This window comes from Pelodiscus sinensis, chromosome 15 (genome assembly GCF_049634645.1).
Source record: "Pelodiscus sinensis isolate JC-2024 chromosome 15, ASM4963464v1, whole genome shotgun sequence".
Taxonomy (NCBI): Eukaryota; Metazoa; Chordata; order Testudines; family Trionychidae; genus Pelodiscus; species Pelodiscus sinensis.
In genome coordinates, this window is record NC_134725.1 from 15984112 (window position 1) to 16011382 (window position 27271).

The 27271-nt window shown below is 50.3% G+C and overlaps 1 protein-coding gene across 1 annotated transcript in view; it reads left to right on the top strand.

The window, feature by feature from the left end:
* Nucleotides 1-27271, top strand: part of LOC102458487 (tRNA (32-2'-O)-methyltransferase regulator THADA-like) — a 54920-nt gene that overhangs the window by 19356 nt on the left and 8293 nt on the right. Inside the window, exons 14-28 of the mRNA XM_075898236.1 lie at nt 1854-1963; nt 2274-2434; nt 3617-3783; nt 4422-4607; nt 6204-6352; nt 8942-9085; nt 9866-9970; nt 11245-11445; nt 13020-13170; nt 14048-14294; nt 16020-16256; nt 16860-17085; nt 18939-19145; nt 19920-20161; nt 23845-24027. Coding sequence (XP_075754351.1) covers nt 1854-1963; nt 2274-2434; nt 3617-3783; nt 4422-4607; nt 6204-6352; nt 8942-9085; nt 9866-9970; nt 11245-11445; nt 13020-13170; nt 14048-14294; nt 16020-16256; nt 16860-17085; nt 18939-19145; nt 19920-20161; nt 23845-24027 — 2716 coding nt within the window. The remainder of the gene's footprint in view (nt 1-1853; nt 1964-2273; nt 2435-3616; nt 3784-4421; nt 4608-6203; nt 6353-8941; nt 9086-9865; nt 9971-11244; nt 11446-13019; nt 13171-14047; nt 14295-16019; nt 16257-16859; nt 17086-18938; nt 19146-19919; nt 20162-23844; nt 24028-27271) is intronic.

The following is a 27271-nucleotide window of genomic DNA, read 5'->3' on the forward strand; positions in this document are numbered from 1 at the left end:
GCAGGCCAGCCCTGCATGGAATGAGCTCTGTGCTGATTTGAATATCGCCTCCCCCCCAACTCACTGTCTGCTTCTCATCCCCCTCAGCAGGGGGTCCATTTTTAACTGCCCTCATCCAATGGCCTCTCCATGCCACAGGAAGTTGTAGTGATTTGGGGGCATGCCTCTCAAATCCAGAAAAATATCCTGCAGCTTTTTACAGATAACCTTCACCTGCATTCTTTGGCCCTCAGCTCTCAGAGCCAATGATGAGTCTAGGTTGCTGGAGGGGTGGGATGGGAAGAAAAAAAAATCAGGAGCCCCTAATGCGCTGAGAAATTTGGGGGACCTGTCCTATGAGTAGGGTCCTTCCAAACTCATGATCTGTTTTGGCCAAGTTCACAGTCATGGGATCTTAAAAATAATAAATGTTGTTATTCCAGCTATTTAAATGTGAAATGTCACAGCATTGTAATTGTAGGGGTCCTAGCCCAAAAAGGAGTTGGTGATAGTCTCAAGGGGTATGTCTACACTGCCACCCTAATTTGAACTACAGGCATTTAAAAATGCAGGCGGAATAACGGTAGTTCGAATTAGGAGCTTTAATTCGAACTACCTAGTCCGTGCCACGTGTAGCTGTGGGCAGGTAGTTCGAACATTTAAAAATGGCACCCGCCCGGGAACATGCAAATGAAGCCCGGGATATTTAAATCCCGGGCTTCATTTGAAAGTTTGAATGCCTACATTAGCCACCCTAGTTCAAACTAGGGTGGCAGGGTAGACATACCCAAAGTTATCATAGGGGAGTTGCAGTACTGCTACCCTTATTTCTGCACTGCTGCTGCTGGTGGCACTGTCTTCAGAGCTGAGAAGCTGGAGAGCAGCAGTTGCTGTCTGGGAGACCAGCTCTCAAGGCAGACCTGCTGTCAGCAGCAGCAGAGAAGTAAGTAGGGTATGATATTGCCACCCTTCTGCACTACTGCTGGCTGGGCGCTGCCTTCAGAGCCACTGCTCTCCAGCCGCCCAACTCCAAAGGCTGTGAAGAAATAAAGGTGACAATAACACAACCCCCTTAAAGCAATTTTGTGACCCTTCTGCAACTCACTTTTGAGTTAGGATCTCCAATTTGAGATACACTGGTCACCCCCATGAGGAAAAAGCATAAAAAAAAGACAAGATTTCACTGTTTGTGACGTGTTTTTCTTAGCAATGAATTTGATAGGGCCTTACCTATGATAAGCTCATGTGTGAGAGATGATATAATGGCCCAGTCAAATCTTTACCCACCCAAAGGCTCATTTGATACAAGGTAGTTTGCAGCCTCCAGCCCAATTGACGTCTATCTTTTCAGCACTGACAGTGCATTGTTGCAACAGTACATGTGCAGCAGAAGCTATGTGGGATACTCTGCTGTCTCTCTTTCCCTAGCACAAGAAAGCCTTTGAGGTTGGGGACAAAAAATGGTGTAGTTCGCCTGTAGTTGCTCTTATCTTTTCTTGGTCTACATGTTAATTCCCTCCTATGGGCAATCAGTCTGGCAGGGAGTTTCTGAACTGCTAGTTGGTTGTCTGCTCCTGTGAGACGCTAAAACCAGTGCCTACCATTTCACAGCATATGTAGATTTGCACAAAACCCTTTGTTTTCTAGACCAAATAGGCTAAATAAGATGCAAATTAATCTGTCTGGTCCAAGTAGGGTCTGGATTGTACCAGAGAGAGGTGCGGTGTCCCACCAAATCCGCACCCCTGGTTGAGATATTACTCAGGTGCATTACTTGTACAGGAGAAAAATGCTTGCTACTCCCTTTCGCTTGAGGTCAGCCCTGACATCACTTACTGCCTACATCTCACCGTCCTGTCTTTCTGTCCCCTCAGAGAACATGGCAGCTTTGCTGAGCTGGGCCAGGCAGAAGGGCTACTGGGATTTTTTCTCTAGAAGCAACTTGTTGGCACTGCTGAGCTGCTTGCAGGACAGCACAAATGAGGTAAGCAGCCCGCTAGGCCCACTACTGCCACAACTCTGTGCTGAGGACAGCTGGAATTGTAACACATGCTGCTTGGCTTGATCAGCAGCGGGGGCCTGTTTAACTGAATAGAAGCAGCGGGCCTTATCAGGATCAGACTGGGACAGTGCTGGGGACACTGTCCCCCTCAGTAAAGAGCCAGACCTGGCTGCAAGTTTTCCTGGCCTGAATGGGTCCCATTGGCTGTGGGCTCCTGAGTGTCCTGCTCCCCATATTCCCTCTGCTTCCTCATGTAACTTGCCCCCCCCTTTCCACCCCTTTCTCTTGGCAGGTCCGAGATCTGGCATCAGAGCTTCTCATCCATTACTTCCCACCGACTTTCCCAGAACCCACTGCTGTGGCTCTGTTTGAGCATGCCCAGGAGGCTGTAAGCAGCCCTAGAGTGCAGGAGGCAGAAGCAGGAGCAGTGTTGATGAAAACCATCCTACAGAAGTACTGACTGACTCGTCTCTTTCCATTTCACTTTAGAGATGTCTTGGACAGGGGACATGTGAGGAGACCCTATATAGGTTGAACCTCTCTAGTCCAGCATTCTCTGCTCCGGCAATATCCATGGTCCAGCATGATTTTAAATTTTCCAAATGTCCATTTTTGCCAAGTTCATAGTCCCATAAAGTTTGTTTACAGCCACTAATCCTGGTTCTTAGTGTTCCGTGCTTTTGTTTAGCTCTAATATATACCCAATGTCTTCTAAGAACCCAGTAAGTTGTGGAAATGTTGGTAATACTGCTATAATATTGATCTCCTGTTGTTTGGAAAATTCTCTTGTTCGGCACTGGCCAGGTCCCAGGGGTGCTGGACTAAAGAAGTTCAATCTGTAGGTTGTATATATTCCTGTCTGTCCACATGCGCAGCTCATTGCAACTTTTCTTATCTGATGCCTGATTCCAACAAGTTTGATATCACTTACATAGTGCTCCAATGCCTTTCCAGTTACCATGAGCTCAGACTCTGACAGGGCATCGACATTCAGCCGTTTGTTTAATCCTTTGCCCCTGTGATCACAAGGACAGATCCTCAAGCCAAATATTGTCTGAAGTGTCTAATTTCCCACCAGAAATAGAACAGATTTTTGATTTTGGTCTCAGCACTTCAAGATACTTCTCCCTCCCCACACACACACTCCCCAAGGAAATAGATTTTTCCTTCTCCCTTTTGGAACAATACTGACATCTGCCTTAGAATTAAGGGTATAACGATAAAAAAGTAGCTATAAAGTGAGAATAGTGATATTTCTTACTATTCGGAAAGGGTATTTATAATTCACCTTAGAACTGGAGGCCAGACAGCAGCAGACTTTGATCTGAAGTAGTCATATAAAATTGGAATGGGATGGTCCTTTGTATAGCCATAGGTTTAGAGGTAGCCATGGTAGCCTGTTTCAGCAAAAAAACAAGGAGTCCGGTGATACCTTTTGACTAACAATTTTTTTATAGCATAAGCTTTTGTGAGTAAAATGGTTAGTCTTTAAGGTGCCCCTGGACTCCTTGTTATTAGATGGCTGTAATAAAGGAGGCCTCTGGCCCATTGCGATGAGGATTGTCACTGTGCTGATTAGGTAAGGGCTCCCTCTGAGGGTTTTCGATGGTGTTAGCTTCCCTCCTCTTTTTCCAGGTCAGACAGCAACACTTTGAAAAGAATATTCCCAGAAGGAGAAGCAGCGCCAACTCTGCAGCACCGTGGCCTGTGCTTTGCTCGGTATCTTCTCCGCATGTTGCAGGCTCACTACACCATGGCTTGTCAAGACCTGCTGCAGGCAGCGAGCACTAACCCAATGCACGGTGCGTCCCTGGGTGTCGTGGGAATGGACACATCTGAGGTCTCATGTGCCTTCTCTCCCTCGCAGTCCTGTCACACTATGTTCCATGTGATGGATCAGGTCTGGGATTCAGCAAATCATGCTGGCAGTAGCTGGCCTGAGCACTGCACAGATGTGAAAAGCTGTTCCCTGATGTGAAAAGCTGTTCCCTGAGGCCTTGGGCACGTGGCTTCACCTTTCTGCCCATGTCCCCATCTGGGCCACGTAGGCCTAGTGATGGCTGGTGAGTGTTTTGAGAAGAACATTTTAGGTGAAACAGGCTATGTATTGGCTGTATAGGCTGGGACATTGGGATCTGGCTGCCGAATGGAGAGCTGTGGTGTTGGCTACTTATCCGTGGCACTTTTCAGCTGCTCAGAGTTGCCTGTCTATTGACATTTCCCTGCTCTTGTAGCCTGCACAGCAGGAGGATTCTTCCTCACGTCCCAAACGTAAGCAGCATTTCTGCACTGTGTGGATATTATCCACGGACAGTGCGTCTGTGCCACAGGCTGCTTCTAGCTCTCACTGACTTCACTGTCCCAGCTTTTTTGGGGGAGTGTAAAGGAGGGGCACATGCAAGTGTCTTGCTCGGTGATAACTGGAATGTTACCTGTGTAGGAGTGATGGTGGCGCTGCGGCGGTGCCTGCTTGAGGTGCCGGAAGGGGCAGTCTCCATGCTGAAGGGAGAGCACGTGCAGAGCTGGCAGGAGCTCCTCAGAAGTTTGGTGATGCTGCTGGGAGACATCAGCACCTTTCTCTTGGGGGTGCTGCAGAACAGGCGGGGGCCCAATGCCAGCCAGCAAGGTGAGTGAGGAAGGGTTAGCAGAGTGTACAGCCAGTACCCAGCCTGCACCATAGGCCTGGTGGCAGGACCGTCTCAAGTAGGGCATGAGGCCTGGAGCAACCCTCTTCCTCCTGCTGCAGCCCGTACTCCACCCAAACCCTACCCTGCTCCACCCCTGCTATACCCCAGGGGATTATAGGAGGCCTGGTGCAACAGTAGCAGAGGCTGCCCCCTATCATCACCACACAGATGTTGGAAGCCGGAGCAGCCCAGCAGCCTCCTCCACCCCGCCGCACTGCCTTCCTCACCCGCTGCAGCCTGCTTCTCTGCAGGCCCCCAAATGCACGAGGCCTGGGGTGGCCATCCCAATGTATCCTCTGGATGGGACAACTCTGCCTGGCGCTTCCAGCACTGTTGCGTCATGTCCTTTTAGCTACGAGTGCCTCCATCATGTGCCAAGAGCTCTTAAATTGTGGATTAGAGAGAGCTGGCTGGTCACTGATTGTCTCGTTTTCAGCTGCCTCTGCAGCCCTCCAGGCTATTCTTTCCCAAGAGCAGAGTGGAGGCTGGTGGAAACCAGCTGCTTCCTTTTGTTTCCACCTCACTGTCTCTAAAAGAAGAGGGAAGGAGTGGCCAAGGGGAGGAGGAATGCCCAGGGAAACCAAGCCAAGGGTGAAAGGAGGCAGTGTGTCTAACACAGAGATGGGCAGCCTCGGCTAGTGAGCGGGCTGCGTGCTTGGGTGCCTAGAATTTGCGGGGTATGCCGACTGAACCGTAGCAGCGCTGCAATTGGATGCATAGGGACCGTATGGCTCTCACAGTCAATGTTGTGTGCAGCCAGCATGCACCTCACTTCACCTGCCCTTGGTGTATGGGCATATCACTTTAGTAATACCGGTCAGAAAAAAACCTTTGCAAATAGAAACCAGCAGAATCTGGCAACCCTGCACCGGGGAAGCAGTCAACAAAATGTCTCATGGACTACACATAGAATCCCAATGGGCTGCATGTGGCCCCTAGGCACAGGTTGCCCACCAGCTGGTCTAACAGAAGAGGCTTGGGTAGCCAGACAGAATGGCCAGGGCATCAAGGATCAAGTTAACCACGTGACAGTGGGTAAGGGCCACAGGTGGTGGAGAACAATGAGCAAGAGGAGAGAACAACAGACCAGAGGACTGGGGAAGAGTGAAATAAAGGGCACAAGAAAACAACAGTTGTCTTTAAATAGCCGCTTTTCTTCTTAAAGTCAATGGAAACCTGCATAGACTACTGCAGTTACTACGGGGATGTCATGCAGTCACAATGGGAAAGTTGGGAAGGTGTGTGTGCGGGGGGAAAGAGATTCACATCACAACCTCTCTTCGGCTGTTGGCCCCGTTGTGGATGTTTGAGAATCTGTCACACACAGACACACGCACTCACCCTTCACAAATCAGATTAAGGACCTGATCCTGCTCTTAGAGTTAGACCTCAGGTGTCCATCTACTTTTGTAAGGCCATGTCCCATCCCCTTTCTGCTGGATTGCACACCTGCAGCTGGCATGGCTCTAACTCCCTGAGCGTCGTCACCTACGCTGTGACTAAAAGGAAAGCTGCCCTCTGCTTGTTTCTTGCAGCTGCTGCACCTTCATTTGCAGACATGGGAAATGCTATTGGCTCCCTTATCATGCTGGGAAAAGGCCTGGAGCAGCAGGATGAAGCAGACTCAGTCCTGCTGTCAGAGGAGCACAACCTTATCCTGACCTGCTGTTGGGTCTCAGTGAAGGTAAAGAGCTTCTGTAAGTGGCGGGAAGGGAGCAGAGATCCTGCTAGTAGAGCTTTGTCATCAAGAGGCTTGAGCCAGAGGAGCTGGTCAGGATGGACACCATTAGTTTGGGCAGCAGGGGGAAGTACACAAGATACACTCCCCTTTCCTGTGTGTGACTCTAGCCAAGTGCGCTAGGTGAATTGGTCCATCTGCCAAAGAAAACCCAGGCAATTTAAGGTGTTTTTTAAAACAAATAATTCTCTGTTTATAGCTTGCCTGAAACCCGGTGCTTGAGTTTCCCCTCTTCACCATCAGGGCAAACGAAAAGGGCCCATTTCCCAGGCCTCAGGGTTTCATGCTGACAATCAGATTTCTTCTGCCTTCTGTTAGATAAATAAGGGTGTGTTTACACTGTGACACTATTTGAGGATACTTCCAGTATCCAGAAATAGTGTTTCCCGCATCTTGGCAGTGCTTTCGAAATAATGGAGGTCCTGGCTATTCCGAGGTCCCTGTAAAGCTCATTCCGCAAGGATTAAAGGATGTTTCGGAATATCGCTCTATTTTGAAATTTGGTGCTGTGTAGACAGTGCCAAATTTCGAAATAAGCTATTTAGAAATAAACTTGAAATAAGCTACCCAATTTGCATAGCTCAAATTGAATAGCTTATTTCGAGGTAAGGGTGCAGTGTAGATGCAGCCTAACAGGTCCACGTTCCTTTACCCAGGGTTAAACACAAGCCAGAACAAACTCATGGTTGGTGTGGACAGACCTGACTCCTCTTGGCATGGCTCTCTAGTCATTACTGCCGCATTGTCATTACAGCCTCCTGCTTTTTGTTGGGTTCCTGGGACACTAATGAGCTCCTGCTGCTTCCAGGCTTACCCCTTTACCCTGGCCTCCCAGCCCCGACCCTGACTCCTGCTTCACTTGTGCTATGAATCCCTTTCTGTATCATCTTGTGATAGGATGGCTTTTTAAACGGGGAAGGTCCTTCCAAGCATTTTCTGCTCTTGGCTAGTAAGCTACAGCACCATGGAGCCATTGTAACAATATACCAGCTGTTGGTATCACTAAGGCTTCTGGGTAATTCTCTATAATCTCTTGCCCAAATCCGTAGTGCTGTTTAGGCACCTAACTTCCATTGATTTAATTGAAAGGCAGGAGCCTAAGTTCCACTGATGGCCTAGGCTTAGATGAAGATACTTAAACTAATGATGAGACTGCTGCTGAGTCCTTTTGTTACAGGAAACATGGCAGGACAGAAGCTCTGGCTGCAGTAGAACTAGCCCTGTGACAGGTAGTGATGATTTGATTCAGTGGATCAGTCACTTGCTGAGTTTTGACTCCTCACTTACACGGCTCTTTGGGGGTACGTGTGTACAGCAGGGCTACAGTTGAATCAATCTACGCAACTTTAGCTACATCAGTTGCATAGCTGAAGTCGAAATAGCTTAACTCAGCTTTAGGTGCTGTCTACACAGCAGGAAGTCGAAGGAAGAACCCTCTTCCTTCAACTTCCCTTACTCCTTGTAAAATCACGGTTACCATGAGTCATAGTAAGAAGTCCTCCAGCCTGACATTATTTTGAAATAAAGGCTTGTAGTGTAGACATGCACTATGTTATTTCAGAATAACATCAGTTATTCCGAAATAACACTACTGTGTAGACGTACCCTGAGGGGTTTGGCTGTCAGGATCAGCTAATAAATTATTTCTTTTACTGACTTGCATGTTTGGAAAGGCAGGAAAGAGTTTTGTGTCTTACTGCATTACACTTGGCTGCCAGGCCAGTAAAAAATTGTAAACAGCTTGAGAGAGCATCAGTTAGAGCCGTATTTCTTCACCACCTTGCTCTTCACCTTCCAGGCCCTCTTGAACATTTGCTTTAATTAGCCCCTTCTGTTCCCTGTCCACTTCTGCTTTCTTGTGCCACACTTCAGCTTTACAAAGTCCGATGGCTTTGTTCTAGCCATCTCCCCTCCTTTCTCCATACATTATTAAATTCAGCTTCTCAAGGCAGGAACCTTGGCTTCTTACATTAGTCTGCAAAGCACTATTCTTAGCTATTGCCCTTTAACAATAATAAACAAAAACCGGATTGATTTGCGGAGGCATGAAAATACCTCCCAGAATTTGCTGCGTCCTTTCATGACAGTGCCTGGCTGCCCTCTTGTGTGTCTGATTTGGGAATTGCAATCCTGGATACTCCCAAACAGCAATGATCAAGGGGATGGGCTAATCAGGGACCTGCTCTTACTCTCACTGATCAGTGGGAGTTTTTGCCAGGAGTTTCAGTGGCAGCAGGATCAAACCTGGCTCCACTTCATCCTCGTAGGAGACCATGGAGGAACAGATTCCCCACCTTACTGAAGCATTGAATAGGGGTGGGGCAAAGACAAAGAAAACGTTCCAGGGACTCCTCAGTTTGTGCTAGTGGAAACTGAGCTGAGGTACATCTGCCGGGCACCATGTGCTCTCAGTGTTGTAAAGAACCCTGGCTCGCAGTCAGGGCACCCTCGCTAGTGCCCAGGAGGAGAGAGGCCGTGTCCGCTCGGTGGGGCCCCGCTCTCGCGCCTGACTTGGCTTTTCTTTGTTCCCCGCAGGAAATCGGGCTGCTCTTGGGAGGGCTGGTGGAGAAGATGCTCCCTCTAGCACCCCCTGCAGGGCTCGAGCTGCTCCTGCCACTCGCCGTGTTCAAGGTGGCGGCGAGAGTGTTTCAGGAAGTGCTGCTGAAGTGCCGGCACTGGGTAAGAACCTGCCCAGATGTGCCACACCCTCTGCCCCCCTCTCTGGCCTGAAGAGGGACTTCCCTCCTCAGTGGCCCAGAGCCCACGGCAGTTCCCCCCATTTGTCAGATCCCTAGCTCAGATTCTGCTGAGCACATGAAGCAGGAACAACGCCACTGGCTCGAATGGGGCGACTAGGGACTTACAGCAAAGGAAAGCTCCAGCTGGACATTGCTCAGGATATTTTCCCTCCTGAGTGTGGGATCTGCCCCGCACGATACTTCCTCATTTAATCATTACAAAGGCCAATTCCTGGCCAAGAACAGTGGAGGGCTCCCTTTGGAGCCACCCATTACTGCTGTGGACAGTGCCAGTGGTATGATATACCTGCCTCTGGATATTTCCACTACATGCATCTGACGAAGTGGGTCTTTGCCCACGAAAGCTTATGCTCCTACACTTCAGTTAGTCTATAAGGTGCCACAGAACTCCTCGTCACAATTATACTTATCTGTTTCTGCTTCCCCATCGTAAAAGAAGGCTAATGTCCAGGAGCGGATATAGGGCAGGGCAGGGCAGGGCAGGGCGAGCGGGGCGGCCACCCCGGGCCCCGCGCTTCAAGAAGCCCCACACATGCGCCATGGCAAAGGGGGGCCCCGTGAAATTGTGCTGCCCTGGATCCCGCAAAATGGTCATCTGCCCCTGCTAATGTCTCCCTCATGGGGCTGCCGTGTGGGTTGATTAGCTAGCAGTTGGAAAGCCCTTTGAACCTTCAGAGCCTTATGTATTCTTCTGTCCTAGGGAGCAGTTGAAGGTTGCAGCATGGGATTCACCAAATTTTGCACTGCTTTGCTGAACCACCCTCATCCAGAATTGCAAGCAATGCCGAGAACTATGCTGGCAGAGGTACTGCAGCCATGTCTTGCTCAAACCACTGCAGGGAGATGGTCATTCAGTTAAAAGGAAACAAATGTCTCTGAATATGTGGTGTCCCTCCTCTAGTTTTTTTGGTACCTGTTACTTATATTACAGAGGAGACCAAAGATATCAGTTATGACCAAGGCATTAAGATGTATTCAAATACAGAAAAACTCAGTCCCCTTCCCTAAGGAGATACAAACTGATCAACACTTTCATCAGTTAGGAGTTCTTATTGACCTCTGACCATTCACTCATGTGTTGCTCTGAGCACACAACCACGTGTGTTGCTTTTAGAGGGTTAGAACAGATGTAAATTTAAGGACCAAAGCTCATTGCTATACTCCCCCTAGCCTCTCGCTTGAGAATCCAGAGATTTGAGAATCCCTTTTACTACATTGAACCTCTCTTCCCAAATCAGCCTACAGCCAACCAAACTAAGCAGAATGCCTTTTGGATCTTGCCCTCCCCACTTGCCCTGTTAAGTTCACATGTACCAACCCAATTTCACTCCCAGCACCTACCATAGGGAAAACATGGGCACTGGATGTTTAGCAGTAGTGTGAGCACTGGCCAGGGAGCTAGGAGCTCCTGAGCTTTAGTCCCAGTCTGCAAGGTGTAATCTCTCAATCACATACAGTTTCCGGGGCTACGAGGTGTTCAGTTACCTTCCTGACTGGTTTTGTTTAAATGATTAGGGGTTTGGAATGGGTCCCATATGAAGAGAGGTTAAAGCGACTAGGACTTTTCAGATTAGAAAAGAGGAGACTGAGGGGAGATATGATAGAGGTCTATAAAATCATGAGTGGTGTGGAGAGAGCGGATAAAGAAAAGTTATTTATTAGTTCCCAAAATAGAAGAACTAGAGGACACCAAATGAAATTAATGGGTAGCAGGTTTAAAACTAATAAAAGAAAGTTCTTCTTCACACAGCGTGTAATCAACCTGTGGAACTCCTTGCCAGAGGAGGCTGTGAAGGCTAGGACTATAACAGAGTTTAAAGAGAAGCTAGATAATTTCATGGAGGTTAGGTCCATAAAAGGCTATTAGCCAGGGATAAAATGGTGTCCCTGGCCTCTGTTTGTCAGAGACTGGAGAAGGATGGCAGGAGACAAATCGCTTGATCATTTTCTTCGGTTCACCCTCCATGGGGCACTTGGCACTGGCCTCTGTCGGCAAACAGGCTACTGGGCTAGATGGACCTTTGGTCTGACCCAGTACGGCCGTTCTTATGTTCTTATGTATGTTCTTATGTTTCTCAGGGTTTGGAACTGTTAAGTGGTCCCAGGAGCAGCTCTATTACCCGCAGGGCAGCTGGCTTCCCCATGCTTTTCTTATGCATCGTTGTTGGGGAGGATGCCGCCAAGTCGCGCCCTCTGCTAGCGCATTGCATCCAGACTTTGCTGGCCTTGGCCAACACACCTCTGCCACAGAACTGGGACCAGACCTTGGACCTCCCTCAGGTAAGAGGCCTGAGAACAGAGAGGTTCAGCTCGTGTGTGAGTGGATGACAGCAGCAGAGACCTGCCTTTCAGCTGCATTGGTTAGCCAGGAGGGCTGCTTCCAGTGTCCCACCCACTGGTACTGCTGCTTGAGGACTCCTTCCTCGGAACAGGGCAGGAGTCACTGTGCAGACTGCAGTGCAAGCTGTCAGAGGAGACAAACCACTGGTGGCCACCATAGGCATCTTGCTGGTTTTCACTAGTAGGGCTGTTTGCCGAAGTGTCACACCCACTTAGTTTTCCCTGGTCATTCCTTTTCCTGCCCTGAACTATTGCCTGGTGCTCACTGTGTCACCATCCCCACCTAGAAGTGACTTGTGTGCATTCCATGTATACATCAAGCCCCATTGCAATGAAATCTGCTCTATGAAGGGAAGATGATTGGGATACTTCTGGACTCAGAGTTGCAAGGCGCCTCACTACCACCTACCCTTAGCGTGAGGAAGCCAGTTCACAAATTCCGTTAGCCATAGGCCACACAAGCACTGCCCCCTCCACATAGCCAGGCTCCACTGTCTCTTTCCAGGTAAGGAATAGGCACACATCAGCCCCCAAGCCTTCTGGGCAGCCCCCATAAGAGTCCTGTATTCTAGTGCATGCTCCCTGCATTCCCAGATCCACTATTCCCAAGGGAGCAGCACGCACCAGCTACATCTCAGAACAAATGGTTGCGTATGAAATAAAATCATAATATGCTTTCTAGAGCCTAAACTTGACAAGCTATTCTTCTGTCTCATACAGGTTAAAAACAATGAGGCACCCTGTAGCACCTTAAAGACTAACAGATTTATTTCAACATAAGCTTTCATGAATCAAAACCACTTCATCAGATGCATGTCTTCATGTTTTCACCGATACAGACTAACACAGCTACCCTTCTGAGACTTGTCATAAAGTTTACTCACCCAATGTCTCTCCTGTCACATCAGACAACCAGAAAAGCTGAGAGTCATAAGACAAGCCAGCTGGCAGCTTATCTTCTCAGTAACAAATATCTGGGCGCACTATAGTATCCCCAGATATAGCTCCAGCCATCCACTGTCATAGCTTGTCCTCCAAGCAGGGTACCTCGTGCTACTTGTTTTTCCTGCAGAGAATCTCCCATGGAGGCTGCACAATCTCTTGATTAGCACTGTGGTCAGTCTGTAAACAGACAGCTATTGTGAAATATTCAATACTCAATTTACATATAGCCAGACAGATGGATAAGTATCTCCTACCTGAAAGAAACCTGTTTATCACTTCTTTGTGCCCAACCTGCAACCCACAGACTTTAAGAGCATAACTCCTTACATATTATGTGTTTGTGTGTATACACACTTGGACTCATACTTCCTTACATATTATGGGTACATACGCTTCACAATCAGTGTGATATAGGCTTTCAGTAGAGTCCTTACAAGACACCCTTTGATGAATGATTACATTGAGACCAAACCCAAGAAACCTTGTAATCCGTCTGCCCCTCTGTCTTCTGCCAGAGAACACCAAGAAGTCCCTGGGCCACAGTGATCTTTGTGGTGTGTTCTCCACAGGTCTCTGCGTTGCATGTGCTGCAGACACTGGTGCGTGGCTCTGGCCTAGGAACAGCGCTGCTACAGTATGTCACGCCTATGATGGCTTTGCTCCTGAAGGCACTAGGTTCGCCTAGCTGGGCCATGAGAAACGCGGCCATCCAGCTCTTCAGTGAGTAACAGCATCTTATTCCTAGCAGGGCCATGGGGTGCACATGCTGGTGTCCTTCCTTTGGTGAACCTGCATGGGAGAGAAGCCATTGCTCTACACGGTGTCCAGTCTCTAGAGGCCTCCGAGGAACTAAGGGAGCAGACAGTGAGAAAAGAATGTCAGAAGCTCTACTAGGAATCATACTGTTGGGGTGGAGAGAGGAGACGTAGTGTAGTAGTTTGCAAAACATGTCCTGCAGTCCGTGGTGAGTCTTAGCCGGCTATTTCCTATATCTGCAAGAAAGAGTCCCAGATTAGACAAGCTCAGCTTAACACGTCTGTTAGCCACTTCCTTGGCTATTTTGGGAATCGGGGTTGGAAGAGACCTCAGGAGGTCACCGAGTCCAACCCCACAGTCCAGTCAGGATCTAAACTTTGATTTATCTCTGTCTCTCCTGCCATCCACAGCATGAATGAAATGCAGCTATAGCTGGGGTGTAGGCTGGCACAGCGTGAAAACAAGTGGAGGGGGAGATGCTGGGCAAAAGCCCAAGACAAATGCCAGCAAACACCATCTGTAATGCCCTGCATAGCGTTTCAGTGTCTCATTTGAGAGCACCCCGTTGAGTAGATTGCACGGGACTCCATCCCCCTGCCTGGAAGAATGAAGGGGTTGAGTTGGTCCCATTGGGATTTGAAGCAAGCTCTAAGGAGAGATTTCAGGGCATCTCATTGCTCAAACCACTAACCTGTCTCCTCTGCCTTGTGGTGTATTTGATGTTCACTCTGAAGTGCAGGGCACAGGTTGTAGGTAGCAAGATCATCCCTGACAAGAGCACTGCTGAATTTTGAAAGAATGGCGCTGGTTCCTGAGGCCTTCCCTGCTTGTTTTCTTTCAGGCGCCCTCACAGCTCGGGTGCTGGGTCCGAAGCGGAGCCGGGACGATAGCTGCGCTCAGGATGGGGTGAGCCCTCAGGCGTTCTTCAGCCGCTACCCGCAGCTGAGGGAGATTCTGCTGGGAGAGCTGCACTCAGCTCTGGAGACGGCAGGAAAACCCGAGGGAGGGAGGTTTCGCCTCTGCCCCTCGCTGCACGCCATCCTCACACTCTTGGCAAAACTCCAACCGGGGGCAGATGGACTGAGCAGGTAGAGAAAATGGAGAGGAGCCCATCCCATGGGCAGGGTGCAGGCTGTGGGTCCCTGCAGGGGCACTGCTGCCTGTGGCCAGCATGAGACTGACAATCTCCTAGAGCCAACAGCCTCCAGCTGCCTTCTGCAGAGGGAGAGGGTCTCCACCCTCTTCTGGTTCACTTACGTGCTTGGAGAGGATGGGATGTGTGATGGTGTTATGCTTAAAAGAAGCACACAAGATCTTTTATAGAGGAAAAGGCAGTACACTGCATTTATTGAGAATACAACAGTTGCATATGCTTTTCAATCATACAAACACCATACACATATACAGTCCCACCAAACGATGTTATAGTTACCAGTCTAGAGTCTGGATCAATCTAGTGGCCAGCCGGGCTCTGTTGGTCGATCGATCCAATACTCCTGTAGTTGGTGGCAAGACGAACCCAAAGTTCCATAGCAAAGCAGCCTGCTTTTATAATCAATGGATTTCGCTCTGTCAGCCTGTGACCAGAATGTTATCTTTTTGATGTCAATCATTCCCAAACGTCTCTTGAAGGCTCATCCTGTAATCAGTCGTCTTTTGGGGGTGCCAGCTTCACTTCACGGTTAGTCAGTCTGCCACTCTGCCAATAGTTCAATCACTCCTTATTATGGGTACACATTTTTGATGCCGAATCGTCTGTAGTCTAGTCTTCGCCCACACTCAACCTCCCTCTTTGGCCATCTGGTTCTGAGCAATAACTTTTGCACCGTATCTCGACACATTCATTCCCTTTTCACACACATAAGCAATGTTACAAGGGCTCTCAAGGTTATGCGGAACATCATCAACATCTACATTGGCAAGACAAAGAGGCATTGTAAATCAAGCAATTAAGGCCTCAGCCTTCAACATCCTTTTAGTTTCATTAACACAGACACAATGGCTACGTCTAGACTGGCATGATTTTTGGGAAATGCTTTTAATCGAAAAGTATTCTGTTAAAAGCATTTTCGGAAAAGAGCGTCTAGATTGGCACGGACGCTTTTCCACAAAAGCACGTTTTGCGGAAAAGCATCCGTGGCCAATCTAGATGCGCTTTTCTGCAAAAAAAAGCCCCGATCGCCATTTTCGCGATTGGGGCTTTTTTGCGGAAAACAAATCTCAACTGTCTACACTGGCCCTTTTGCGCAAAAGGGACTTTTGCCCAAATGGGAGCAGCATAGTATTTCCGCAAAAAGCACTGATTTCTTACAGTAGGTAGTCAGTGCTTTTGCGGAAATTCAAGCGGCCAGTGTAGACAGCTGGCAAGTTTTTCCGGAAAAGCGGCTGATTTTCCAGAAAAACTGGCCAGTCTAGACACAGCCAAAATGAAAAACTATCTTTTTACTTAGGCGCATTTACTAAACTCACTAAACTTTAGGACAAAGCAATAGACATTTAACTAAAAGGACTTAATTTAATGAAATATTAAATGTGTATTAACATACACCTTAAATTGTTATATTATTACAACATTATTAAACTACATTACTATATTTCTATACCTAAACTACAAATATAAAAAGAATAAAACTTTCAATTCCAACAGCCGGCGGTGGCACTGAGGGCTCAGGGGCCTGGTGGAGCTGACGTGTGCAGCCAACACATGCTCTCGAGCTGTTGTCCTTTTCTAGCCATCTCCATTTAACAGGGACGCAGACCAGCCGGAGGATAATCTTTGCTTTGTTAACCACTCTGCACTATTTGCTCTGCAGCCTCTCCACTTGCTTCCTGGAGCCCTTGCTTCAGCTCGCAGGAAACCCCATCTATGCTGTGCGAGTCATGGCTGCCAAGGCTCTGGTCCCTGTTGTCCCTACCGCTGAATTCAGGAAGATCCTGCTTCGACTGGCTGGGGACTTAACTAAGCCAGGCATTGTGCTATCCCACAACACGCTGCACGGGCGCCTGCTGCAGATACGGGCTCTGCTGGCTTACGCTGCTGACACAAACTGGTGAGTGGCTTTCCTTACTCCCTTTCTGTTTTTGCAGCAGCAAGGCATGATCCCAGACCCAGACTTCAAACCTAGGAGCGTAGTGAGAGCAGCATGGCAAGGAATGTTGAGACAGAATTGAAATCAACCTACTTTCTTCCTAGCTAAGTAGCAGATCCAAGGATCCATCCCAGACTCACTAGATGACTCACTTCCAGTGTTTGCAGCAATCCAGCCTTTCCTGAAATGGCTCCATATGCTATCCAAGGGGCAAGAAATAAGGACAGATCATGCTGCACAGAGCCCCCTCCTGGCTGCTCCATACAGTGCTAGGGACTAAGCAAAAGGATGTACGCTGAGCACATGTTCTGTTTAGTGGCAGGGTTGGGGAAAGGCTCCATCATACCGGAGGAAAGAGCCCATTGGGACCACCATCTCTAAGTCAGGATACTGGGTAGTGACTGTGTCTTCCCAAATGCAGTACCCTGTCCCCTTCTAGGAAACAGAATTGTAATGCATGGCTCTGCAGAGAACTGGGTAAGCACCTTTCAGAGAAATAAGCTAACGCATCCATAACAATTGTTCCTGGCATCCTGGTAGGTAAACTCTTCCATTTCCTTTCAGTTTGTCAGCAGATGCCAGGCTGGCTATTGCTCATCAGATGGGAGGCCAATTCTGGTTGGTCACACCCGCACAGCAGTGCCCTCTGATTCGCTCAGCCTACCTCCAGATCATCTTCCTTTTGGTGGGGAGCTGCACCCAGAGTTTTGCAAAGCATCTTCGAGAGGTTGTGAGCAGTGAACTGGAGAGCCTCAAGCCAGGGCTGAAGGCCAGGTCTTCCGAGCTCCAGGTATTTGCCTCTTCTAAGGATGTGTACATTGGGGCGACCTGGGGTCACAAACGCAGCTCAGGGGTAAGGAATGTGCAGCAGGAATACGCTACTAGTCAAGCTGCAAACTCACACTGGACCACTGTAAACTCTTCGCTGGGTATGGCACACAGAATAGGGATGAGGACCAGTCATTCTCTTAAACTCAGGGAAATCAGAGCATGATGTAAGACTGGGTAGGGAACCTTTTTGGGATCGGGAGCTGCTAACCCACAGAGATGTCAGTCGGAGGCTGCACAAAAGTGAGGAAACAGAAAAAGTGCACGCGCGCACACAAACTGTTGCAGATGCCCCAGCCAGAACCACACTGGGAAAGGGTTCTGGGGCTTGCCCGCTCTGGCCACTCCTTCCCTGCATGAGGTGCCTTTTAGGAGGAAAGGGCTGGGGTGGGCTTCCCTTCCCTCCCTCTCCTGCAAGGGATTCCCCTCCCCTCTTCCCTGAGATCCTGCATGCCTCCTTAACTGTTAAGGAGGCATTGCTGGCAGCAACGTATAGCTCCAGTGTGCCAGACACTGTTCCCTGCTGCAGACAGCCTATTTAGGGAAGGGAGGAGGGAGAGAAGCTGGCCCTACTGTAGCCTCCCCTTCCTCCTGAAAAATACCCCATGCCAGGAAGGGGGTTGGGAGCTTCCCTTCCCTCCTACTCCAGGATGGATCCCCCACCCTCCTGGTCCCACATGCCTCCTTACCGGCAAAAGAAGTTTTGCTGGCAGCCTCTGCAGCTGCCCAAGCTTAGGAAGCACCTTCAGCCTTTTCTTTTCTTTTGCTGCTGCCTTGCAGAAATGTCGCAGGGCTCCAGCATGTGGAGCTTCTCCCTCTCACCATGTCTCTTGCGCATGCCTCTCCCACGTGCCGGAGAGGAACCGGAAGTATCTGTCCACGCTGCAGGGGAAGCTGGGAGAAGTTTTTAAAGCAGTACCTGGGACTCCTTACAGCGTTTCACAGCTGCTGGACTCCCTGAGGGTTGGATTAAATGGTTTGGTGGGCCAGATGTGTCCCACAGGCTGGAGGTGCCCCACCCCTGCTATAAGGGGACAGAGAATTGTCTAGGGGTCAGAGCAAGGATTGGAAGTCAAGATTCCTGGGTTCTGTTCCCAGCTTTGTCACTAGGCCCGCTGATGGGGGGAGAGGAGGAGTAAAGGGGGCAAAAGGGACAACTGTCCCAGGTCCCAATGATTCTGCTACAGTGGCAGTGCCTGGAATCTCGGGCCCTTTAAATTGTTGCCAGAATGCTGCATAATACACTCCAGGTGGCTCAGAGGGCTGGGGTGGGTGTCACATTCTGGGTGGCGCTGAGGGCTGTGGGTGGGGCGGGGGCTGATGTGATGCACTTGCTGCCCTGGCCCCACCCTTCTACCCAAAGCCCTTTCTGGGAGTCTGGAGGCGCCTCCCTTAACATGGGGCCTGGCTTAGTTGTCGGCTCTCCTATTTGTCACTCTCAAACTCAACCTTTCTGTGCTTCCCTTTTTTCCTGTATAAAATGAGTCTGGTACCTGTCTGTCTCAGTGGGATCCTTTGAGACTTAAGCAGCTGGTGTTGGTAAAGCGCCTTGGAGAGGGGAAGGAATATTCTCTGATTGGAAAAGTATCTAGTGCTCTTACAAAACTGGAGAATGGCCAGCATCTCTGCTCAAGGGGGAAATGGAGGTTAATTAGTTCTCCGGCGATTTCAATTTTATTGCACGTGCTGGCACTGGACATGGAGCGTGGAGGGTACTAATCCAAACCTGGTACCCATCAAGGGGATCTTGTCCCTGCCTGGAACACTGAGCCTTTCAACAGCAGTGTAGAAGCAGCTGTTCTGATTCTCTTGCAGGTGGGATCCGCCGTGTTCCATCGAGTTCTTGCCCACTTCCTCTGCCATGAGGCAGCAAGTCTGGCTGGGGCTGAGAGTGTTGGTGCAGTTTGCTCGCTCCTCCAAGGGGCAGAAGCTGATATACAGACAGCCATCCTGACATGGGTGATTGACGGGAAGGAAGAGAGAAGCAAGGACTTAGAGAGGAGTCTCCAGCTTACGTTGCTGGTAAGGCAAGGCTCCAGAGAGATTTTAAATCCGTGTGGATGTTCAGGGTCTGTCCAGCCCTAACTCCCCCTCATTGTGAAACGGACCATGCTTTTCCAAGAGCTCTCATTCTGATGAGCCTGGCTAGTTAATTGTTCCTAGAAATCACTATGCTGAGGCCATTCACTTAGTGCTGATGCTGGATATCAGCCTCTCCCCCGCAAGGGACATTGCCTGGGGATTACTGAGGGGGGGCCCTGCCATAGGATGGCAGCAGGGGTCAGGCCCTCTGCACATACCACGGGAGGGTCATTGTCCTGAGTGCAGGAGGCTCAACCTTTGCTTCCGCCCCGCACTCGTGCTCCTTTCCACCCCTTCCATTGATCCCCAAAGCCACATCCCTCAGGAGAAGGGAGGGGGAAATGGGTGCCATTGGGGGAGAGAGTGAGGAAGTAGTGGGACTTGAGGGATACAGGGGGTGGATACTTCCCCCTTTTCCCTTCCCTCCGCCCCTCCCTCCCGAGCCACAGGGAGACTCAGCCTAGATTTTGAAACTGCTTGGGCTGTAGATGACCTGCGGGCCATGAGTTTGAGACCCCTGCCGTATGCCTTCGTCCTCGCATCCTAATGGAATTTTGAACCTAAGTCTTTAGAGGTAGGTGGCTAAAATGTTAATTCACCTCCATGGCTTCAGTTTAGCTTTAGAAATGTAATTCCTAATCCCAAATGGAAAGGACTTTGTCATAGCAGACAAAGATTCCTTATTTCTCTGGGAACATTCCATTTATGCCCCAGGAGAACCTACAGTCCCTGCTGCTGCAAGATCGGAGAGACAAAGTGTTCTTGAAGTTATACCTGGAGGCTTTGGTGCACCTGTGCAGCAATCCTTCATCCCAGACCCACGGTGTTCCCCATAAGCTCTTGGGTTCAGTAGCAGCATGTGTGAATGTCCTGCTATCTATGGTGGAAACAGAGTCTCCTGGTCCAGACCTCCACTTCCAGGCACTATGTGTGATTAGCTTGCTCTTTGTCCTGGGGTAAGTAGATTCTTATTCTCCTGTATCCTCCCTCACCCTGAAGTCCCCAGTTAATTCTCTGATGGTCCATAGTCGTCAATAGGAGTTTTGCCCTGAATTTCGGTAGGAGCAACAATGGACACTTTTTTGGCATTTCCTATATAATATTGTCAGGTTTGTGCTTCTGTCCTGGCTTTTTGCTCTTGCTCGGTTAGCATTGAATTTAATTGGAGATGTGCTCTTGGACTGCCACAATTTAACTGGCACAGCATCCAATGGGCATAAGAACATAAGAACGGCCGTACTGGGTCAGACCAAAGGTCCTTCTAGCCCAGTATCCTGTCTGCCGACAGTGGCCAGCACCAGGTGCCCCAGAGAGGATGGACCAAAGACAATGATCAAGCGATTTGTCTCCTGCCATCTCTCTCCAGCCTCTGACAAACAGAGGCCAAGGACACCATTTTATCCCCTGGCTAATAGCCTTTTATGGACCTAACCTCCATGAAATTATCCAGCTTCTCTTTAAACTCTATTATAGTCCTAGCCTTCGTTCCTCCTCTGGCAAGGAGTTCCACAGGTTGACTACACGCTGTGTGAAGAAGAACTTTCTTTTATTAGTTTTAAACCTGCTACCCATTAATTTCATTTGGTGTCCTCTAGTTCTTCTATTTAGGGAACTAATAAATAACTTTTCTTTATTGGCCCTCTCCACACCACTCATGATTTTATATACCTCTATCATATTCCCCCCTCAGTCTCCTCTTTTCTAAACTGAAAAGTCCCAGTCGCTTTAACCTCTCCTCATATGGGACCCGTTCCAAACCCCTAATCATTTTAGTTGCCCTTTTCTGAACCCTTTCCAAGACCAAAATATCTTTTTTGAGGTGAGGAAACTACATCTGTACACAGTATTCCAGATGTGGGCATACCATAGTTTTATACAGGGGCAGTAAGATATTCTGGGTCTTATTTTCTATCCCTTTTCTAATAATTCCTAGCATCCTATTTGCCTTTTTGACCGCCGCTGCACACTGTGTGGAAGTTTTCAGAGAACTGTCCACGATAACTCCAAGATCTCTGTCCTGATTTGTCGTAGCCAAATGGGTATGATACCCATTTACTCCATGCCCGAGAAAGGGAGGAGACAAACATTGCAGAGAAGCAGATAGCTCCTGTTCAGCTGCAAGCGGTTATGACATGGGTGGGCAATAACTTAATGGGAGTCCACTCCAAGATTTTGGCAAGTGGTCAAGGGGTGCACTTCTATGGAGGGGATGTGAGGTCTGGAGTGCAGGAGAGGGTGTGGGGTCTGAGAGGGAAGGAGGGAGAAGTTTCTGGCCTGGGGGAGGGGTGGAGGAGATGCAAGGCCTGGGAGGGAGTTGTGACCTTGGAGAAGGGGGAAAAGGGGTACAGGGGGTTTGGGTGGGGCAGCTAATCAGAGGGGAGAGAGTGCAGTGGGAGGTGCCAGAGGCAAGCTCTGGCTAGGAGGCGCTTACCTAGGTGGCTCCTAGCCAACAGTCCTGCAGAAACCTAAAGCAAACTGTCGTCTGCAGTCCGAGGCCGCTGGCTAGGGTTACCAGATGGCTTCAAAAAAATGCCAGACACACTCAGATGCGGGCGGTGGGGAGCCGGCCAGCAGGGGAGTGGGGCTGGCCTGGCCGGAAGGAGGTTGTGGTGGGGAGGGAGAGAACTGGCCAGCAGGAAGCAGGGCTGTTGGAAGGGGGTTGGGGTGGAATTGGACTCACTGGGATGGAACCAGCCAGCGAGAGCGTGGCTGACCAGGAGAGATGGAGGAGGGAACTGGCTGGCAGGAAGAGCAGAGGGGGAACGAGCTGGTGGGGAGCGGGGCTGACCTGGGCGCATGCAGATCCCAGGGCGCTGCCTGCCCCACGCACAGTCCCAGTGGAGCACGAGCGAGTCCAGCTCCGGGGATTCCATACCACCTCGGCCCCGCCCCACGTCTACTGTGTAGTTGCACACTGCCTGGCTTTTAGACACGCTGGAGGGGAGCGGGGCTGATCCGGGCGCATGGACGCAGTGAGAGCATGTCTACCAGCAAGGCAGTACGCAATTACAGACTGATACTCATAATAGTAAAACTAACATTTATATGTCTGGTATTTTCTCAATTTGTTTCCCGGACAGAAAGCTCAAATACCAGACTGTCCGGTTCAGAACTGGACACCTGGCAATCCTACTGCTGGCTGCTCTATGTGACCCGTTCTGGATATGGGAGGCAGGTTTCCTACACTACCCCTAGTGAAATTTCTCAGTTCTTATTGGCTGGAAACTAGACAATGGGAGCTGAGAGATTTTGCTGGGGAGCGGTGGGGGGGGGGGGGGGCAGCATGTGAAGACTCCCTCCTCCCAGCGAGCTAGAGCAGAGAGTAGCTGCCTGTTTACAGCATGACCTGTCCTCTGCCTAAGAGTTCCGGCGAGGTGGCCGTGGGCTGGATCTGGTGACTTGGCAGGTCAAATCCAGCCCAGTGGCAGCATCATTCCACCCCTGTGTTATGATATGCCTGCAGCCACAAGCTGTAGCATAGTGCTGGCTGACATAGGGGTGTATGTTATGAAGGTGTGCAGTAGATAATTGTTCAATAGGCAGAATACAGCACAGTGTAGTGTCCAAGGATCCCAGGGGCAGGTATCGCCCTAAAATACTGTCAGCTACAGTAAGCTTTTTGTCCCAGCAGTAGGGTCCCTGCCTCAAGGCTCCCACTTCCTGTGCGTGAATGGGTGAAGAGCAATAGGATGTAATTGCTGCAAGAGAGAGAGAGGGTATGTCTACACTACCCCGCTAGTTCGAACTAGGGGGGTAATGTATGCATACCGAACTTGCTAATGAAGCCCGGGATTTGAATTTCCCGGGCTTCATTAGCATAAAGCCGGCGCCGCCATTTTTAAAAGCCGGCTAGTGCGAACCCCGTGCCGCACGGCTACACGCGGCACGGGCTAGATAGTTCGAACTAGCTGGAACGAGGTGTACAGATAGTTCGGAATAGCTAGCTAGTTCGAACTATCTAGCCCGTGCCGCGTGTAGCCGTGCGGCACGGGGTTCGCACTAGCCGGCTTTTAAAAATGGCGGCGCCGGCTTTATGCTAATGAAGCCCAGGAAATTCAAATCCCGGGCTTCATTAGCAAGTTCAGTATGCATACATTACGCCGCTAGTTCGAACTAGCGGGGTAGTGTAGACATACCCAGAGAGAACTGGTGGTGTGGCTGCTTTTCCACAGCGTTCTCCAGAAGTGTTCCCTGTAAGCTGAGCAGTTGGGCAGTCACCCAGGAATGATTCAAATGCTTCTTAACTGATTAACAGAGCACCTACAGCCAGCAGCCTATGTTCCTACTGGTGGTGAACATCCACACATATCTCAGTGCCCATAACAAAGTTTATTCTGCACATGCATGGAAAAAAATTAGAGTGAACATTGACCAGGACCTTTTCCTTTAGTTCATTTGATTTTTGTAGTGGACATCATCAAAAGCACCAACATTAAATGATTCATGGAAGCTTCACTTGCCTGGTGCAGTGACATGGATCTGGCTTATTGGTAGAGAAACACCATGAAAAGGGAGAGTTCTGTGTCGGGGCAGTCAGTAGAGTGCTGGTTGTCATTAGAGGCATTCATCAGAGTGCTGATGGAGCCAAATGGAATGACCTGACTTTGACATTCCCTCTCTCTCACTCATCTTCTGACAGATCCAAGCTTCAGGATTACCCTCTGCTTGAGCGATGGTGCAGGGTGCTGGAAAGAGCCAGCAGACCCTCCTCTTCTGAGATGCTGAGATTGGCAGCTGCAAGGTCTCTCAAGCTGGCTGGAGCTGACATGGTTCAGATGACCCTGGGCACCTCCTGCCCATCCCGGCAGTCGGTGGCTGTGCGGTATGTAGCTGACACTTAGTCACAGTGTTGAGCCAGACAGGACCACCAGATCATCTAGTCAAGCCTCCTGCACACTGATCCAAACAAATGAAATTAGACCAATATATCTCAGGCCTTAGGAGATTACAGTATTATGTGCCACAAGCAGAGAATAGGAGGGGTGCCAGTACCTAAGGCTTCCCCATGGCAGGAAATGATTACATGAGATACACCCATGTAATCCTGCAAATGACCAACACTCACCTCCTGCTCCAGAAGAAGAGAAAAACTGCCAATCTGACATAGGAGAACATGACTTCCTACCCCACACATGGCCATCCTATACATCCTAAGCTTGTGAGCAAGACCCAGCCAGCTAAGCACCTGAGAGAAGGCTCAGTGCCACCTCAGATTCCAGGATTTCCCCATCCAAATTTCTACTGCCACCTGTGGCCATCTCTGATACTTCAAAGGAAGGAGATTTAAAAAAAAAAGCCAACAGAATACACTGGAGAGGAGATTGCCTATCTGACTCCTGCAGGTGGCCTGCTTAAAATCTAAAGCATGAGCATAAACCAGAAATAGGCCTCAGGGCTGCTGAGTCTTGTCCCCTACCAGCACAAGCAACCCTATCATAAAATTAAACTAAAAAGTGTTTAGTTTCTCTCTAAAGTAATGGGGAGTAAAGTAAACAGTTGTGGGGAGGCTGTTTCCAGAACCTCATCACTCAGCTGGTTAGAAACCTTTTTCTGATTTCCAGCCTGAATGTGTTCATAACCAAAAAAGTCTCAGCGAGGGAGCTGTGTTAGTCTGTATCTGCAAAAACAAAGATTCCTGTGGCACCTAAGGGTGCATCTACACAGCAGGGTTTAACTTGAAATAAGCTACGCAAATTGAGGTACTGCATATCTTATCATATATATCCGTGGTCCCCAACCCGGTGCCCGCGGGCGCCATGGCGCCCACCAGGCCCTTTACTTGCGCCCGCAGAGCAATCTGGGCTGGCCCCGCCCCCGGGGGCACCCCCTGGCGCTGGCCTTGACCCCGCCCCCGGAGGCGCCGCACGGAACCTGGGCAGCCCCTGCCCAGGATCGCAGCACAGGCTGGTGCCAACCTTGGGCATGCGGCGCATGCTTGGCCCCGCCCCCAGTCACATGGCCTGTGAGCGGCCCCGCCCCCGTACGCGCAGCGCGTGAGTGGCCCCGCCCCCAGGCGCCCGGCAGCCCCAAAACGTTGGGGACCATTGATATATATAGTAGCCCAATATCTGTGACTCTGTAACTCTGAAATGCTGGCTGTTCCCAGTGGGAGGCACTGTTGCCTCCTTGGCTGCTTCCTCTGGGTGACGCTGTTGCCTGAGTCACGTCCTTCGCCTCCCGCTGTGGCGCTCGGCTGACTTCTGCGCCGCTCGGCCGGGCCGCCACAGGGGAGCAAGCGGTGCAAGTGGCCGTTTGGGTGCTGCGGTCCCCATGCAGCATGGGGGTGCTCCATGGGGAGCGCGGGGCCCAAACAGCCGCTTGCGCTGCTTGCTCCCCCATGGTGGCCTGGCTGAGCGGCGCAGAATTCAGCCGAGCGCCACAGCGGGAGATGAAGGGGGGCGAGGCCTGGCCGTGTACATCACTGCCCTACCCCCCTTCTCCTTCCTCCATGGCGCTCGGCTGAATTCTGCGATGCCCAGCTGGGCCACCGCAGGGGAGCAAGTGGCTATTTGGGCTCCCCCGCAGCGGCCCAGCTGAGAAGCGCAGAACTCAGTCGAGAACCATGGCAGGAGGGGAAGGGGGGCGGGAGAAGGGAGGGACCAGCCGGGAAAGGAGCGGGGCTGGCTGGGAGGAGGGGAGGAGCGGGAAGCAGAGCTGTGGGGTGGGGTCAGAGGCAGCGTAGCTGGCCAGAGGAGAACGGGGGAGGGGTGGCCGGCGGGAAGCAAAGCTGGTCAGGGGCAGCGAGGCTGGCCGTGGGAGATCAGGAGGAGGAAGTGGCTGGCGGGGGGCAGGGAGAGGGAATCGGCCGGCGGGGAGCCCGACTCACCCGGACACGTTCAGATCCCAGGGTGCTGCCCACCCCGCTCATGGCCCCAGCGAAGCAAGTCCAGCTGCAGCTCCAGCACACATTGGAATAGCCCTCAGGAGCAGAGACAGAGCTTCCCCTGCTTCCCAGAGGCAATTAGAGGCTCCCAGCGCCAATCATGCCCCGCCTCCCAGCCACTGCCCCGCCTCTGCCAGGCTTCTGTCTGGCACCCAGCCAGAGAACCAGAAAACCATTGAATATGTCCAGTATTTTCTGATTTTTTTTACTGGACAGAGGGCCCGAAAACCAGACTGTCCAGTAGAAAACCAGACACCTGGCAACCCTATATGTCGCCGCCCCACCCCATTCGCCTTCCGCCGTGGTGCTTGGCTGAGTTCTGCACCGCTCAGCGAGGCCACCGCGGGGGAGCAGTGCAGAACTCATCTGAGTGCCACAGTGGGAGGTGAAGAGTGATAGGGTGGTGACGTACACGCCCACGGGGCAGGGCCTGGACGAACATGCATCCCCGATGGAGACAGAGGAGAGTGGAGAGAGAGTGATAGGCAGGAGGGGGAGAAGAGAAAGAGAGATGGAGAGAGAGGCAGAAGGTGGAGGAGAGCTGAGAGAGAGAGGGGGGAGGCAGGAGGAGGAGGGGAGAGAGAGAGAGAGAGAGAGAGACGGAGAGAGAGAATGGAGGCTCAGGAGAGAAGACGGATGTGGAGAAGAGACCTGAAAATCCTGTCTTATGACAGACTAATTGGCTAGTTTCAAAATAGGAAGTGTATACACAGCACTTATTTTGAAATAGAGCACTTTTCCTCCAACTTCCCTTACTCCCCATACAATAAAGGTTACAGGAGTTGGAGTAAGAAGTCCTCCAGCTTGACAGTATTTTGACACTATTTTGAAATAACTGCCTGCTGAGTAGACGTGGACTTCAGTTATTTCAGAATAGCACTAGTTATTTCCAAATAGTGTTGCAGTGTAGACGTACCTTTAGACTAACAGATGTATTAGGGCATAAGCTTTCATGGGTAAAATCCACTTCATCAGATGAACTGGAGTAGAGTTGACAGAGGCAGGGGTGTGTGTATGTGTACATGCACGCACGCACGCCAGGGTGGAAGTGGCTCATTCACTTTTCCACATCAAGTGCTGTGAATGAGCCACTTCCATCCTGCACTCACTGTTCTTGCGCAAAAAGCCTGCAGGGTAAACACAGCCCCAATGTATATCTATCTATCTATCTATATCTCCATGC